The sequence below is a fragment of the Microtus ochrogaster genome, linkage group LG4 (assembly GCF_000317375.1).
Source record: "Microtus ochrogaster isolate Prairie Vole_2 linkage group LG4, MicOch1.0, whole genome shotgun sequence".
Classification (NCBI taxonomy): domain Eukaryota; kingdom Metazoa; phylum Chordata; class Mammalia; order Rodentia; family Cricetidae; genus Microtus; species Microtus ochrogaster.
This window is the reverse complement of record NC_022030.1, coordinates 23304597-23320538: the sequence shown is the minus strand read 5'-3', so window position 1 is coordinate 23320538 and position 15942 is coordinate 23304597. Positions and strand designations below refer to the sequence as shown.

At 52.3% G+C, this 15942-nt stretch overlaps 3 protein-coding genes across 6 annotated transcripts in view; 1 reads left to right on the top strand and 2 right to left on the bottom strand.

The window, feature by feature from the left end:
- Positions 1 to 3408, top strand: part of Rasgrp4 (RAS guanyl releasing protein 4) — an 18657-nt gene extending 15249 nt beyond the window's left edge. The window contains exons 14-17 of the mRNA XM_005361316.2: positions 896 to 932; positions 1005 to 1136; positions 1221 to 1333; positions 2538 to 3408. Of these exons, the coding sequence (XP_005361373.1) occupies positions 896 to 932; positions 1005 to 1136; positions 1221 to 1333; positions 2538 to 2594 (339 nt within the window). The 3' untranslated portion in view covers positions 2595 to 3408. The remainder of the gene's footprint in view (positions 1 to 895; positions 933 to 1004; positions 1137 to 1220; positions 1334 to 2537) is intronic.
- A 129-nt stretch (positions 3409 to 3537) lies between these two features.
- Fam98c (family with sequence similarity 98 member C) lies at positions 3538 to 7316 on the bottom strand. Of its 2 annotated transcripts, none has more exons than XM_005361296.2 (8): positions 7241 to 7316; positions 6997 to 7142; positions 6786 to 6920; positions 6287 to 6492; positions 5651 to 5728; positions 5452 to 5568; positions 4179 to 4346; positions 3538 to 3858 (listed from the first exon to the last, which is right to left on the bottom strand). In XM_005361296.2, exons 1-8 carry the CDS (start codon positions 7279 to 7281, stop codon positions 3715 to 3717), a joined length of 1035 nt encoding a protein of 344 aa, XP_005361353.1. In that variant the 5' UTR covers positions 7282 to 7316; the 3' UTR covers positions 3538 to 3714. The 2 variants fall into 2 exon arrangements, with proteins under 2 accessions (XP_005361353.1, XP_026642322.1); XM_026786521.1 differs by having other exon boundaries at positions 3758 to 3883; positions 7241 to 7307.
- Positions 7317 to 9440: 2124 nt separating this feature from the next.
- The window catches only part of Spred3 (sprouty related EVH1 domain containing 3), an 11520-nt gene continuing 5018 nt past the window's right edge, over positions 9441 to 15942 (bottom strand). For all 3 annotated transcript variants that reach the window (XM_026786389.1, XM_013351575.2, XM_005361295.2), the window contains exons 5-6: positions 13519 to 13662; positions 9441 to 12825 (exon numbers count right to left, since the gene is read on the bottom strand). In XM_026786389.1, coding sequence (XP_026642190.1) covers positions 12160 to 12825; positions 13519 to 13662 — 810 coding nt within the window. In that variant the 3' untranslated portion in view covers positions 9441 to 12159. The remainder of the gene's footprint in view (positions 12826 to 13518; positions 13663 to 15942) is intronic.

Below are 15942 nucleotides of genomic sequence, written 5' to 3'. Positions count from 1 at the left end.
CAGGCTGGTCTCGAACTCACAGAGATCCACCTGCCTCTGCCTCCCGAGTGCTGGGATTAAAGGCGTGCGCCACCACCGCCTGGCTAAAACAAATTTTAAACATCGGTCTCCAGCTGGTGTGGCGCTCACCTTCAATGCCAGCATCTAAGTGGCAGAGGCAGGCAGAGCTCTGTGAGTTCGAGGCCAGCCTGGTCTACTACATATGGAGCTCCAGGAGAAACCTGGTCCCCAAAATCACTCTCTGATCCTTTACCCTGGACCACCAAAAGCTTTCTTCATTTCCAACTTAAAGACATCTTTTATTTTTGTTTGTTTTCTCTCAAATTTTGGGGTTTTGAGACAGGGTCTTCCCATGTAGGTCAGACTGGCTTCAAATTTATTTTATACGGCAAGGGATTTAACTCAGTGGTAGAGTGCTTGCCTGCCATGCACAAGGTCCTGAGTCAATCCTCAGAATGCATACACACACAAAATTCAATGGATTATGTAGCCCAGTCTTGCCTCAGCCTCTTGGGATTATAGGTATGGTCACCACACCTGGCTTCAAATTCTTGATAGTGAACAAATCTTAATCATTAAACTGAGACGAAACTACAGATCTCACTATTTATGTACTGCCAGGTCTGCACTTGACACAGCTCATGAGCCAGGCAGTGCTGGTCTGGAGACGTGAATGACACACAGCCCCTATCCACAGGATATACATTTTCGTTAACTCAGCAGTTTGCCCATTTGTAATACCCTACTTGATTCCCTAAGTTTGAGATAATCTCCAAGTTCCTATAATTTTGGTGAATTCTGAGAATCTTAAGAAATTTCAAAACCTACTGGCTTCCATCCTCTTTCTCCCATGTGCCCTCCTCTAGCCTGACTGACCAATTCTTTCTTTCCTCAGCTCTGGGGTGTCACCAAGCAAGGTTATCGCTGTCGGGGTAAGTGTGTGTGGGGGGCTCTCGACCTGCAGGCTGGAAGAATGGGGTGCTCAGCAGCTCCTTTCCCCCCAGACTGTGGGCTGTGCTGTCACCGACACTGCAAGGACCAAGTCAGAGTGGAGTGCAAGAAGAGGCCAGAGACGAAGGGTGAGCCTGGTCCCCCAGGGGCGCCTGTGCCAGCCGCACCTCCTCCTGCCAGCTGCGGTAAGACCCAGAACACGGTGCCTGCCCGGGAGGAAGGCCCAGAGGATGGAGTCACATCTCTGCCACCCCTCACATCCCAAACAGGCTCTGAGGAAAATCTCTCCTACACACTATCGCTGGATGCTGAGTCTGGTTGCCACCTCCGCCACGCTTGGACCCAGACGGAGTCCTCACACTCTTCCCAGGGGGCAGAGATGGTAAGGAGTCCCGAGCTGCATCCAGGAGAGGAAGGCTATTTGTCTGGGATAAACCAGACAGATCTGGGAATCACAGAGAGGCAAAACCATATAAAAATCCTCCGTCACCTGGATGGGAGGTTAGAGACACTAAGGAAAAAAAAGGAAAGATTTTTTTTTTTTTTTGAGATGGTATCTCACTATGTGTCCTGGGTGACTTTCTGCCGCTGTGCCAAAATCAACTTGGGGAAGAAGGGGTTTGTTTGACTTGCACTTCCAGGTCACAGTCCATTTCTTGGAGGAAGTCAGGCAGGTACTGAAGCAGAGAACATGGAGGAGGAATGCTGCTCTCCATGGCTTCCTCACCTTCCTCTTACACAACCCAGGACCACCCACCGGGGTGGGCCTTCCCCTCCTCCTTCCCCCTCCTCCTTCCCCATCAGTCGTTACTCAAGAAAATGCCTTACAGACATGTCGACAGGTCAATCTGATGGAAGCAATCCCTTAATTGATGTTCCCTCTGCCCGGGTGACTCTAGTTTGTGTGAAGATGGCAAAACCTAACCAGTTCACTTTGTAACCTAGGCTGGCCTCAAACTCACAATCATCTTGTGTTTATGTTCCAGAGTGTCATAGGTATGAGCCGCCATGCCCAGTGGACACTGACTAGTTTTCAGTGTTGGCAGAGAAATAATAGCAGTCATAATATACTCAGGTGACAAAATTGGGTAGTTACTAGCACAAAAACAAAGACCTAGGGAGGAAAAGCAAAAGCTAGGCATGGTTGTGCAAACCTATACTCCTATCGCTGAAGAGGCTGAGAGAGGAGAACAGCCACAACTTCAGGGCTACATGGTGAGGATCCAAGTCAGACTGTCATAGTGAGAGACCATGTTTCAAAGAAACAAAAGAAGGTCAAGTGAGAACAAGGCCAAGAGCACTTGCCTACCCAGGAGTCCTTGACCTGCTCTTTAGGGTCAGGATTGATAGCGTCCACGTGGAACATGATGTCTCCCTCCCCTTCCCGCACAGCAACAACAAAAATAAGACCAAATATGTCAGAAGCTACAATAAATATTATTGGAACAATTTCCACTCCTGAAAGGCAAAGATTTCATCTGGGAGTATTGGTCATTTAGCCACAGTCTGAGTGAGAGCCGGGTCCTGGTTGTGAACTGTCCCCTACAGAAATGAAGGCCCCTCATTGTGCGTTCTTCTCCCTCCAGGTGCCCTTCCCAGCACCAGTTTCACCGCCCAAAGCTTCCTCGAAGCCCAGTGCCTGAACAGCATCTGGAGTCTTTTCCCCTAGAAAAGGTTCTTCTGCACTGCACTGCACTGACTGCCAGCCGTATTCCCTCCCGCCTCACTTAGCACCTGCGGCTCTGTGTTGGATGGATTTGGACTCTTGTCACATCATCTCCCCAGCTCCCCACTTCCCAGATAAGGAGACGAAAGCTTCAAGCTCCAAGTGAAGCTGTGAACCAGTGGACCATACTGACTGATGGCACGGGTCTGGAGGTTGTGAGAACAGGGGGACAGAGTCCTAACCAATGTCAGGACAGAGGCCGGTGTGGGCAGTGTGTGAAATGTCTTCCCCTGCTCGGGGCCTCCTGCAGCTTGCTCAAGGTGAAACCCAGTCTTAGGTTTACAAAGCTCTGTAAGATCTGTCCCCAGCACCTGTCTTCCCTGTCCACATCTCCCCTCCTTGCCCATCCTCTCCCACCTACGATGGCTTCCATGTTCCTAGGACATGCCCCAAAATACTTACCTCGGGCCTTTGTGCTAGCCATTCCCTCTTCTGGAATGCTCATTGTCAGAGGTCTGCATGGCTCACCTGCTCCAGAGCTTTGCTCAGGTGACCACAGCGATGTCACACACATGCAGTCTGACCCTCCCCTGCTGCTTTCTCTTTCTCCATGGTGCTTTGGTCCTCTAATGAACTAGACATTTCACCTGTTGGCCTTGTTGAACGTCTGTTCTTCCTCCCGGAAAGAGCTTCCAAAAGGCAGAGATGTTTACCCATATTATCCCGCTGTGTCCCAGATGCCTAGACCTGTAAAGTGTGTGTCCAATGTTTCAATGTGTCTTTCCCCACACCCACATGAGAAACAAAAAGCTTATCCCGACCTGGGGACAGAAACTCCCCTTGCCCCTCCACAAACACACACACCTTGAGCTGGTCCCTATACAGAAACAGATTCTATAATCATCAAAAGAATTAAATTTATTTTTCAGACAACATGGTTCATAGTGTTAAGGGATGGGTGGGTGTAAGAAGCGCAGGGACTCTCTACAACAGGGAATGCCTAGCTTAGGCACCAAGGAAAACCCTCCCAGTGACTCTCAAAGGTTACTGGCAGCATCAGAACCCAGCAGAGCCTCTGGCCGACCCTCCAAGACCCTTTACTTCTTCTTCTTTCTGCGACCCCAGCGCTGCTGGCCAGCCTTTCCCCTTCCTCCATCTTCACTTCGGCTTCTCCAGGTAGGCATGGGTGCCTCCAGCTCATCTGGGCGGCCCCCACGGTCTGGCACATCACCCATAAGCACCTGAAAGTTGATTAGACTTGAGTTTCTGTAGATTAAAAAAAAAGCAGGGGTGTGTTCATGCATCCCATCATCCCAGCATTTGGGAATGGAGGAAGACTGGGAGTTCGAGGCTGACTCTTCGCTACATAATGAGTTGGCTACATGGCTAGCCTGGGCTACATGAGACTATCTCAAAAAAAAATTAGAAAATTTCCTTCTGCTACGGAGAGTGGTTAGTTTGTGCCCAGTTAGCTCCAGAGGCCAGGAACCAGGGGAAACCCCAGAAGACCAATCTGAAGGCCAAGGATGTTCAGATTCTCCCCTGCCCAAGATGGGCCCACCTTGTTGATGGCACAGCTGGTCCCTCGGCGGGAAGCCACACTGGTAGCTGGGACCAGACGGGAAAGGTCAGCTCGGGCAGCCAGAACATGTGCGACAGAGACATTAGATTCTGGTGTCAGAAGTCCTCGGATTGGAAACAGCACTGCCTTCATGGCTTCTCCTCGGGCCTGAAGTGGGGGAAAGGTCATCTATGGAGAAGGAGCCCAAGAGCTCGTCCCCACCCAGGGCCTCTGTATGCTTCAGAGGGAGTCATTCGCCAAGGAGCATGTGCTGTGACAGACAGCTGGGCATGGTGGCACAAGAACTATCATCTCAGCACTAAGGGAGCAGAGGCTAAGTGGTCAGAAGTTCAAGGTCATCCTCAGCCACGTGGCAAGTTAAGAGGCAAAAACAAAATCTTAAAAGTGGCTGACCATGTGAGAGAGCGACCTTTGGTGACATATCAAGGTCACAGGGACTGACCTTGGAGGAGACGCATGCAAGTCCCACAAACTGCCCAAGTTTCCATGTGTTTCAGCCTCCAAAACCATGAGCCAAAATGAACCTAATTTACCTACCCAGTTCCGGGTACCTAGTATTGACAACAATTAAGATAGTCTTAACTACATTTTATTACACTGGGGAATAGTTCTGAAGACACTCCCATGGAGAACATTCTAGAATGCCCTTGAGGCCCTGAGAGTCAAGAAATCTTGAACTCTAAGATTCTAAAGAGTGGGCTGGAGAGATGGCTGGGCAGTTAAGAGAAGGGACTGTTCTTGCAGGGGACCAGGGTTCAGTCCCAGCACCCATAGGGCAGCTCACAGCCCTCTATAACTCCAGTTCCCAGGGATCCGATGCCCTTCCCTTACCCTGCAAGCACCAGCCATGCGCACACACACACACACACACACACACACACACACACACACACACGTATAAAAACATACACATAAGGGAAAAATGAATAAATCCTTTAGAAAAGATCCCTAAATGTACACTGGAGAGATGGCTCAGCAGTTGAGAGAACTGACTGCTCTTTGGAAGACCTGGCTTCAGTTCCCAGTACCCACATGGAAGCTCACAACCATCTCCATCTCTGCTTCCAAGGGATCTGACACCCCCTGCTGGCCTCTGTGAATACTGCACACACATGATGCACATACACATGTAAGCAAAACACATGCAATAAAAACAATCTCACAAGGTTCTAAGGTGGTCTCTCTCCCTTGCCCCTCCACCCTGCTGCTGTGCTTCCCAACGCCCTGCTTATTCTGGCTAAGGGCCCCACACCTCTGCCCGGTCACCCCAGTGGAAGGCAGATGTCGTAAGATCCAGACGCTTCAGAAGGAGGCAGCGGCGGCAGCAGTACTGCTCTGTCAGGCTTTGGGACAAGGTCTCCAGGGCTTCCTAGGAGAAAAGGTCTTGGTCACAGCACGGGTGGCATCTCTGGGTGAGGATACTGTTCACAGGCATCTATACATGCTCTTACCCATCGTGACGCATCCAGCGGGGAGCTGAGGAGGGGCTGCATGGACTCTGGCGGCATGCGAGGCAGCAGCTCAGAGATCTGGTGGAAGGAATCAGGAGCCAATGAGACACAAACAGAATGGACCTTCTTAAGTACTCCAGCTCCCCAGGGCCTCAGAGGCAACAACGGTGTTAAGGGCTTTTGTCAATGTGACACAAATCTAGAGAGACCTGAGAAAAGGGGATCTCAACTTGAGGAAGTGCTCCCTCAGCCTGGTCTGTAGGCATGCCTGTTGACTGCTATTTAATGTAAGAGTGCCTTGTTTGCTATGGGCAGTGCCATTCCTGGGCACATGGCCGTGGGCTACACACACACAAACAAAACAAAAGGTAGCTGAACAAGTCAGAAATGAATTAGTAAACAGTATTCCCCCATGGTCTCGACTTCAGTTCCTGCCTGGAGTTCCCTCTACGATGGGCTGGAATTTCCTCCTCACACTTGTTTTGGGCAGTGCTACATCACAGCAAAAAAGCAAGTTAGAATAAATGGCGACCAAAGTTCTAAAACCATCCCTGTCATTGGGTCATTCTAGAGATGGCTTTGAAGACAGGAGTCTCCCGCCAAGTAAGGTAGCTCAAGAGGTGACTGTCTCTCTACCTTCTCGTGAAACTCCCGAAGTAGCTGGCTGGCCAGGGTTCCACGAACTGGTCTAGGGAGCCCCAGTGCTTGAAGAGTTAGCATCAGTTCTTGAACCACGCCATTTCCCTCCTTTGTCCCTTCTCCAAAGGACTGTACAGGCCGAGCATGTAGCTGGGGCCGCAGATGCAAGAGGCGGGCAGCCTGGAGCTCGGAGCAAAGAAACCCTAAAAATAGGAACAGATCCCCCAGAGTAAGCCCACCCACTTCAAGGCGGCAGCTCCTCCTCCTCCAGCCCACTTCAGAACCACCCGACTGACCGATCTGTCTATCTCAACTCAGTAAAGCTTTCAGAGGCTTTCCTCAGAATTTCAGCCCAGTCCTAAGCCGGTCCCACCTACCGGCGGCCTTCAGGAGACCCTCAAAGGTTTGGCCACGCCCCCGGGCCCAGTCTCAGATCTGAACCCACCCACTTCCGGGGCCCCGCCCACTCCCGCCTCCCGGGGCCTTTCAGGCTCACGCAGCAGGCGCAGGCCGCCGCCGGGCTCCCGCAGCACTGTGGGGCAGTCTCCGCAGTAGAGCGCGCGATCCGGGCAGTGCAACGCCCGCAGCAGGCCGGTCAACTGCCGCAGGAATTCTTCTTCTGCGTCCGGGCCTGCGGGACGAGGAAGCCATCAAAGGAGCGGCAGGTGCCGCGGCTCCACCCGCCGTCCACCCAGATCCTCACGCACCGTGGCCAGCGCCCAGTACTGCGGTGCCCTCCTCTCGCCGCTCCAGAGCTCCCAGAGCCGTCAGCTCGGCCGCCAGCCGCGCGCACAGCGCCCTGAAGTCCGCACACGCGGGGCCCCGGGACGCCGCCTCCGAGAGGGCACCGTACCTGCGGCGGGGCGCGCGTCAGTGCGACTCCCTCTGCCTCCGCTTCCCGGGGCGAGTGTGCCCTTCCCGTACCCCCAGCCACACCGCCGAACCCCTTACCCCAAAGTCAGTAGGTCGCCGGCCACTGTGGCCCCATCCATGGTAGCTTCGGCTGGGGACCCCGGGCGCGCACCCCTTTCCGCCTGGGACAGGCTCCGCCCCGAGGGCGCCTCCTCCCGCCCCACCCGGCCTCTATCCAATCACATTCTCGTGCGAAGGAGCTTCGGCGCTCCGATTGGCTCAGTAGCCCGCCACGTGCGCCCCTCAGGTAACTAACTTGTCCGGGGTTGTAAATTTTAGTTTGAGATTAGGATCCCCAAGGTCGGGGGAGACTCGTGTGTCCCTGCTCTCGGGGACATAAAAAAAACAAACGGCAACCTGTTTTTCTTTCCCACTCTCTGCTTTTTAAAATTTAATTTGTTCTTGAGGCAGGGTCTCCATATGTATGTATTTCAGCCTGGCCTCTTGGTCCTGCTTCCTCCTTCCTTGTGTTGGTTGACAGGCGTGTGCCACGCCCGACTGCCCTTTGCTCTTAGACCCCAGACCGAAAAGCTCATCCAGCTTCTTCCATCCGAGGGTTAGAACGATGTCAACACATCTTCACAGCCCCCTCCCACTACAGCTAGGCTCTCCTTTCACATCACACCACTGTGCTGTCCGACCTCTGCCTCTCTGGGCCTTTGAAAGGAGAAACCAGCGCCGCCCAGAAACTGCATCATCTTAGAGAGGCAGGCAGGCCTTTCACTATTTTTTTTTTTTTTTGGTTTTTTTCGAGACAGGGTTTCTCTGTGGTTTTGGAGCCTGTCCTGGAACTAGCTCTTGCAGACCAGGCTGGTCTCGAACTCACAGAGATCCGCCTGCCTCTGCCTCCCGAGTGCTGGGATTAAAGGCGTGCGCCACCAAGGCCTTTCACTATTAACCAACACATGTTCCTGTCAAATTGGTTTTCCATTTGAAACCGATTAACTTAAATTCTTTTTTATTTTATGTGCACGATTGTTTGTACCTGCACGTGTACATGTGAACCTCATGTGTGTCCTATGCCCATGAAAGTAAGGTTCTCTGAAATTGGAGTTATGGATGTTATGGAGTTATGGATGGCAGTGAACCCTCATGTGGGTGTTGCGAAAGAAACCCAAGTCTTGGGGGCTGGAGAGATGGCTCAGCGGTTAAGAGCATTGCCTGCTCTTCCAAAGGTCCTGAGTTCAATTCCTGGCAACCACATGGTGGCTCACAACCATCTGTAATGAGGTCTGGTGCCCTCTTCTGGCCTGGAGACATACACACAGACAGAATATTGTATACATAAAAAAAAAGAAAGTTCCCATGTGGGTAAGCTCATGACCGCTTGTAACTCCAGCTCACACGCATGTACCTACAAATAATTAAATCTTTCCCCCAAACACTTTAGCTACTAACCTTGACTCCCCTTTATGTTTTGGCACAGAGGCCATTGCTCATGCTAAGAATGTATTCTACCGCTGCTTTTAAACTCCACCTATAAACCTATGGGCTCAGTAAGAGATTTTGTTGCTCTTATGGAGGACCTGGGTTCCCAGCAACCACACTGTGGCTGACAGCTGCAACTCCAGTCCAGGGGATCTGATGCCAGGTAACCAGGTGGCACACATACAAGCAAACACTCATAAAATGCAGTTAAAATCTTAAAAAAAAAAAAATCTCGACTCATTTAAAACTTCCATTATCCCCCCACCCCCATTTCTTTCACATTACCTGCACCACCGCAGCCTCCACAGGGAACCGGCTTGGCCCCTTCCCAAGGAGTCTTCCACACACAGCTACAACTAGCCTGTGAAAATCCGCACCATGCTCAGGAGCCTTCCTGTGGCTCCATCTCACTTGCTCAGGGAACAAAGCCCGTGCAATGTCATGAGAAGCCTGGCACACCTTGCCACCATTCCATCCCCCTCTCCCAGGATTGCCCCTTGCTTAACTCCACTCCCAATTTACCAGATATATCCCCCTTAGAGACTAGTGCTGGCTGCTACACCCACAAAATCCTTCCCCTGCAGGGTTTTATGCAAATGTCTGCTGCCCACTGCAGCACCACCAGTACCTATGGGGCTTGACACATGCTAGGTGTTTAGTAAACGCAGTGGAGTGATTGGACAAATAAAACCCAGCTAGATGGTCAGCTAGCTCCTGGGCCTAAAGGGTGAAGAAGGAAAGAACAGGAGTGCAGCACTTCCGGGAAACAAGTGGACAGAGCGCGCCAATGCAAATAGAGACCAGGCTAAGACACTGTCACAGGCATTTCTTGGAGCAGATCTCAAGTCCCCCCTCCCCCAATGCCAAGGCTGGGTCTTTGGGCCCCATTCTCCCTCCGCTTCAGCCTGCACTGACACAATATTGAGGTCACAGACTGGCTTGGAGTCATGATCAGGAAGGTAAATGTTGGCATGCCTCCCCCAAAATCTGGGGGGCAAGCATCCAATCTGAGGGGCAAGCAGTTGGAAAACTGGGGGCTCCAGGGTCTGAGGTCTTCCTGGCTCCCAGGGTTCAGCCCTCCACGCACCCCAGATATGGGGGCAATGAAAGGTAATCATGGATCAGAGGTGGGTATCAGCAAGGAACAGGGTTGGGGACCTGGGAGAGGGGGTACTGGGAGCGGGGGACTAGGGAACCTTCCCCAGTCCCCACTGCTTAATCAGATCTCACAGCACCATACAGCACTCTGGTCCCCCATCCCATCCCTTCCCAAAATGAGGTAGGTTAAGAATGGAGCTTCCCCCCACTCACTATGGAAGGGGGGAGACCGAGGCACAGAGAGGGGGATGGGGACCCAGGCTACCCCAGCCCCCAGTTCCTCCGCCCTCAGCTCTGATGGGTCTGACAGTGATGAGAGCTGGACAGAGTGGGGATGGGAGGGACACCCCCTGTCCCCATTTCTCTCACCCATCCCAGGGTCTGGTTGGGAGAGCTGAATCACAGGTTCCGGATACAATAAATAGTTAATAATTTAAAGGAAGTGGCACAAATATTAATCCCTTGAATCCCCACAAGGCCACCCAAACCTGGATAATCAGGAATGGTTAAGTGCACATTCCCAGGTACTTAGGGCCAGGTGTAGTCCTAAGCCCATAAACCATCAAGACTGTCCTGGCTGGGAGACCTTGGTTTCTCTATCCAGGACACCAGGTCCTATGTACAGTGGGACACCCCCTTCTTCTCCAGAAGAAAAGCATGGAGAGTGCTATGAAAGGGTGCTGAACGTTCCAGAGCCACTCCCGAGATAGAAGAGGTTGACAAAGAGATGTACCCGAACAAACTAGGGGTTGCAGCAGGGAGATTTTCAAGGTTAGGGATGATGGGGCTTCTGTGGAGCAAAAGTCAACTCTAAAGGTACTGTTGTGGCAAGCAGAGAAGGGGGAGCCTCCCTCTGATGTCTCTGCTTGACCCCTGCAGCTGCCAGCCTCTGCTTAGCAACTTTGTACAATCCTCTGTGGCAATGGCAGACCCTAGAGGTGGGACAGGAACACTGCTGGGTGGTCCAGGATTCCAGCAATCTGAATTCACACTGGTGACAAGTGTCCCCCCAGGATAAAGTGGCAACCCTTGTTGCTGGGACTTGGAGGTCTTATGGCCCTCTGGATGGCAGAACTCAGGGGGATCAGGTGGTGAGGTATCTAGGGGCTTCATCAGTCTCGAAGTACTCTGAATTCAAGAAAATCTGGCATCTAAAGGTGCAGGCCCTGGGGCTTCTTGTTTCTGAATGTCTCTGGTATAGAGGGACCAAGGTCTCAGGCCAAAAACAATCAAGATTGTGAGGGCTCGAATCCTGCACCTAGGGGTTGATTGGTGTCTCAGAGTCTTAGACCCAGCGCTCTTAAAGAACCTTGGGATTGCTCTAGAGCTGAGTCAAGGGATGAGAGGCCTGGGTTGCCATGACCACTGCATCTTCTGAAATTCCGGCTCCCACCCAGATGGAAGGGAATTAGGGAATGCAGAGAGAAGGAAACTAATGTCTCCGGCAACATTTGGGTTCTTAAAATTCAGGCCCCAAGGAAACTGGAAGGCTATCCAAGCACTTGAAACCAGTGCATTGGGGCCAAAGTGCTGGTGGCCTTCAGCCTTACATCTGAGGGGACCAGGAACCTCAGAGACCGTCTGTGAAACCCAAGTTCTCAAAAACTTGAGGGGCAGATAGGTGTTCAGGCCCTGGCTCCCAGGACAACTTGGTATCTAATATCTGGATGCTTGCTGAGCTCTGAAAAGGGCCTCCCAAGTTATTTTAGTCAGAAAACACCTCGTGTTTGAGGCTATCTGAGGACCTGGTGCATCTGAAGCCTGGGGAGCGGTAGGGTCTGAGTCATTTGCACATGAACAGGATGGTGAGATCTGTGGACTCTCGGGAGTGGATAGACTTCAGGTCAGTATGTGGTGAGCGTCTCTAACCCAGGAGGATTTGGTGTTTTCGGGTCCTGGGGCTATAAGAACATTCAGATGTAGACATAGCAGGTCTCGGGTGAAAATCCAGGGACAGTTTTCTGGTGATTCTGGTCTCAAGGTCTAAGTCATTTGATAAAGGGTCAGGTTTTAGCAAATCCTGACTAATTTGGGGGCTGTAATATGAGTGTTTACAATGTCAAGTATGACCTGGAGTCTGGGTTAGGTATTTAGACAGAATCGGGGTCCAAGATCCCTGGGTCTCAGGGGTGTGAACTCCTGGGCCCTCTTAGATGTTTGGAGATGTCACGATTCTCCTCAGTGGGGAAGAGGGAGGGAGAATCCAGAATTCAGGACTCCTGGGTGCGCTTGACAGACATCCTGATGAAGCTGGGTATGGGATCTTAGTGCTAAGTTTGGTTTCCAGGTACCAGATCTGGGATCTCTCAAATCCATTCAAGCTCCAAGTTCCAGACGTACCTAAGTTTGGGGTTTAGGTTCGTATGGAGTTCAGGGTCCTGGATCCTCCATTTTGGGTCTTCAGGCCGATTTTCAAACCAGCCCAGGGATCCTCACCGAGCAGCCTCCTCATGACGACCCCCGCAGCCAGCACATCCACAGCGTGCTGCAACCCAGTGACAGGCGCGCAGGGGCGCATAGCAGCAGAGGCAGGGCACTGCCAGCGACAGCGCAGCCAGAGCGGCCCAGCGTGCAGCAGGACGTGGGTGGCCTGGCTCACAAGCGCATGGGTCCGAGAAGTCGCCCTCGGCGTCCGACAGGCAGTGGTACAGCAAGCTCTCGGCGCACCACAGGCAGCTGAGCCTGCGCACTAGCAAGCGACCTGGGTCTGGGGCCTCTGCGCAGCGGCCACCACGACCATCCGCACGGCGGCGGAAGAGTGCTCGGCAGTGCACACAACGTGCAGCCTCCTCGGCCTCAGGGGAGGCCTTGGCTGGAGCAGAGGTGGGGCCCGGACCCGGGGGTGGACGAGCAGGAGGTGCTGGGGGTGCAGCCTCAGTGAGAGGGGCAGGGAGTGACACTGGGGGACCCAGGGCTGCACCCCTCAATGCACCAGTCTTGACGAAGCCCACAACACAGGTTGACAGAGGAAGAGATGCCGGTAGTCCAGATCGTCGGTAGTCCTCATAGCCACGGCCGCCCCAGCCCTGGCTCCCTGCCCCAGCTAGAGACTCTGAGGCTTCTGGAATACCAGTGAACGGTAGAAGCGGAGGGTAGCTCTGCAGAGCCAAGGGACATAGAGATCAGGTTAGGGACTTCTGCAACTCACAAAATCCCCATAGGCTACCCAGGTTCAGAAGACCCAAAATCCCAGGATATAGAAACAGGCATCTGTCAAGAGGGACTATGTTCCCCCAAAACTCTCTTGGTTTCGCGGTTTAGACTTTCGGCCTATGCCCTCAGTGACAGATGAATGTAGGCACCCCGTGGCTTAAGATTGCCAAGTTCATTCACACTCAACCCCCAGCCCCTCCTTCAGGAGAAAGGAAACAGTCTTAAGGAGTCCTTCCATGAGTTCCAGCATCTTCTAACATGTTTGGAAATCTGTGCATGTCCTCCCTCGAGTCCCTGCATGAAGTAGATGATCCTCGAATCTCCCAGAAGACTAGTGACACTTGAAAGCTCCTACCCGCTCTCAGGAGTCCAGGCGTCTTTCTTTCTGCCCCAGTACTGGGGTTTGAACTCAGCATCTCCAGCACCTTCTGCATGACACTCTAACACTGAACTACTCCCCCAGCCCCAAACCCAGGTCTCTGTTTCACTTCCACAGACAGCTAAATCAGGATGGCCATTTCCTGGGATCTGTGTCCCCTCTCATTCAGTTGCGTTTCAGCTAGGGTCAGTTTAGGGAGCAGTACAATTCTATTTGATTATACAATGATTTGATTTGCTGAGGGTCGGGGAAGCCTTACCTGAGCAGAGGAGCGGCGCTGCTGTGGAGGAGTGGCCGGTGGGAAGGCAGTTGTGGACTCCACCGTGACAATTGGCGCTGCGACAGCTGTGGGAGGAGTTTCCTGGTGGCTGTGACTGGAGGAGGAGTCGCTATCTATGTGGGACTGAGGGAGATTGGAGAGGCCTTAGAGCAGGGAGTTCTCCAACCAAAGATGAAGCCCTTACATAGACCCTCCTTCCCCGGAGAGCAAGGGCTCTGCAATCAGGAGGCCTGGGCTCAAACCTCTGCTCTGTCACCGACCGGTTGGTTGGGTGGCAAGTGAGCTTACGTCTGAGCCTCAGAGTTCTCCTCTGTAAAATGGGGGCGGTGGGGGGGGTCATCACAATTCATTCATAAGGATTTGTTTAGGACACCGCAAGGAGCCAACATCTATCTTAAAGCGTCAATAGAGCCTCGATGGTCCCTCACCAGGGCTCCTAGACAACAGCTGTCTCTGGGTTAGCACTTTACCATTTAGCCATGCCCTCAGCCCCGCGCTGGTGGATTCCACCATGCCACACCCACAACCTTGGTTATTTAATAAGAATCTCACTTAGATCAGGCCTCAAACTTAGATCATCCTGCCTTCCCTCAGGAGTAGCTGGGATTCTAGGTGCCTGCCACCTGACTCGGATATGGGTATCATTTCTCTGGGACTCCTAATGATCACCAGCCTACAGGCCATCCACCACCCTCTCCCCTCCCAGAAGCCCTAACCTGAAGGAGCAAGCACCTCTTCCTTGGCCAGTCAGTACATTCCTGCTTCATTTTCACTACAGTTCAAAAAGATCTTTTCCCTGCCCAGACATCTTGCTTCCACCCAAACCAGGCCCCCACTTCACTAGCTGCAAGCCCACTCCTCAGGCCCTCCGCTCCCTTTCCTGTAACCTGAACATAACTCCCACTTAGCTGTTCACAGCCCTCTGTCTACAGCCGCCAAGCACCACGGCATGTCAGACACAAAGGTCACTCTGCAGCTTCCAGCTTTGAAGAAGAGCCCCTAGACAGACATTGTGTGTGACTGCCAGAAAGCCACCTCCATCCCCTATGACCTTGACAGTTTCATTGACCTGAGGAACTAGTTTTGTTGCTCCCGGTATTCTCAACACTCCCCAAATGCATCTGGGCATTCTGTGCCTCATTCATTATCATCTCCTCCATTCATTCAACCCGTTGACTGAACATTTAATGTGTGCCAGGCACTGTTTCAGGGACTGGATGCGTAGTAAGGATCTAGCAAAAGATCCTGGGCCTACTGGAGCTGATGTGCTAGCATGGAGGATAGGCAGGGAACCTACCAATAAGAAAACTGTCTTAGAAGGTGGGAGAGGGGGTTAGAACCCAATAAGGGACATTGGAGATTGCCCTTGGGGTGGAAGGGGTGGGTGGAGTGGCACACAAAGGTTTTGTTTTGTTTTTGAGACAGGTTTTCTTAATGTAACCCTGGCTGTCCTAGAACTCACTCTGTAGACTAGGTTGGCCTCAAACCCACAGAGCTCCATCGGCCTCTGTCTCACAAATGCTGGGATTAAAGGCATGTATCACCATGTCCAGCCGGGGAAGGAGTTTTATGTATTCCAAGCCAACCTCAAACTTGTAACGTAGCCGAAGGATGACCTTGAATTAAGATCCTCCTGCCTCCACCTTCCTAGTGCTGGGATCATAGATGCCAGCTGAAGAATCAAAGGCAGGGCTTTGTCTACGCTAGATAAACTGAATCCCCAATCTGAGAATGCAGTTTTAAATAGGTTGCTCAGAGGGGCCACCAAGAAGACATTTGTAGAGCACCTCAGAAGAAATGATAAAAAGGCAGATGGAAAACCGAAGAAGTGTTCTAGACAGAAGGGCTCCAGGACAGGAATGTGTCAACCCCGTTGCAATGAGAGTGAGGAGTCTGGTGTGAGTATGACAGGGAGAGGGGAAGGCCAGCCCAGGCCCAGATGGGTGTCATGTGCCACCTTGAGTGGAGGAGTCATGGGAAGGTTCCGAGCGGAGAAAGGGTGCGATCTGACTCAGCTATTGTTACGAGCACATTGCCCCCCCACACATGTGGGTTTGTTCTAGGGGTCAGGAGAGACAGTGACAAGGAGAAGCTATGGAGACCTTCAGTTGGGAGAAGACGTTGGACACTATTGGGTGGAAAGCAGATTTAGTCATTTTGAAAGTAGAACCTGGGCTAGGGCTGTCACTCAGTGGTAGAGTACTTGCCTAGCATGAACAAGACCCTGAGTTTGAGTGCCGATACAGAGAGAGAGAGAGAGAGAGAGAGAGAGAGAGAGAGAGAGAGAGAGAGAGAGGGAGAGAGATATAAGGAATTAGAGGGCTAGAGAGATAGCTCAGCAGGTAAAAGCACTGGCTGCTCTTTCAGAGGATCCTGGTTTGATTCCTAGTCCCCACATGGCAG

Excerpts from the sequence above, each read along its gene's own strand:
- Fam98c (XM_005361296.2), bottom strand. The coding sequence starts at position 7,281 with ATGGATGGGGCCACAGTGGCCGGCGACCTACTGACTTTGGG. Across the intron at positions 6,493-6,785 it reads CGGCGGCCTGCGCCTGCTGC|GGTTTCTTTGCTCCGAGCTC; the intron begins GTGAGCCTGAAA and ends TCCTATTTTTAG. Across the intron at positions 5,729-6,286 it reads TTCGGGAGTTTCACGAGAAG|ATCTCTGAGCTGCTGCCTCG; the intron begins GTAGAGAGACAG and ends TCCTTCCACCAG.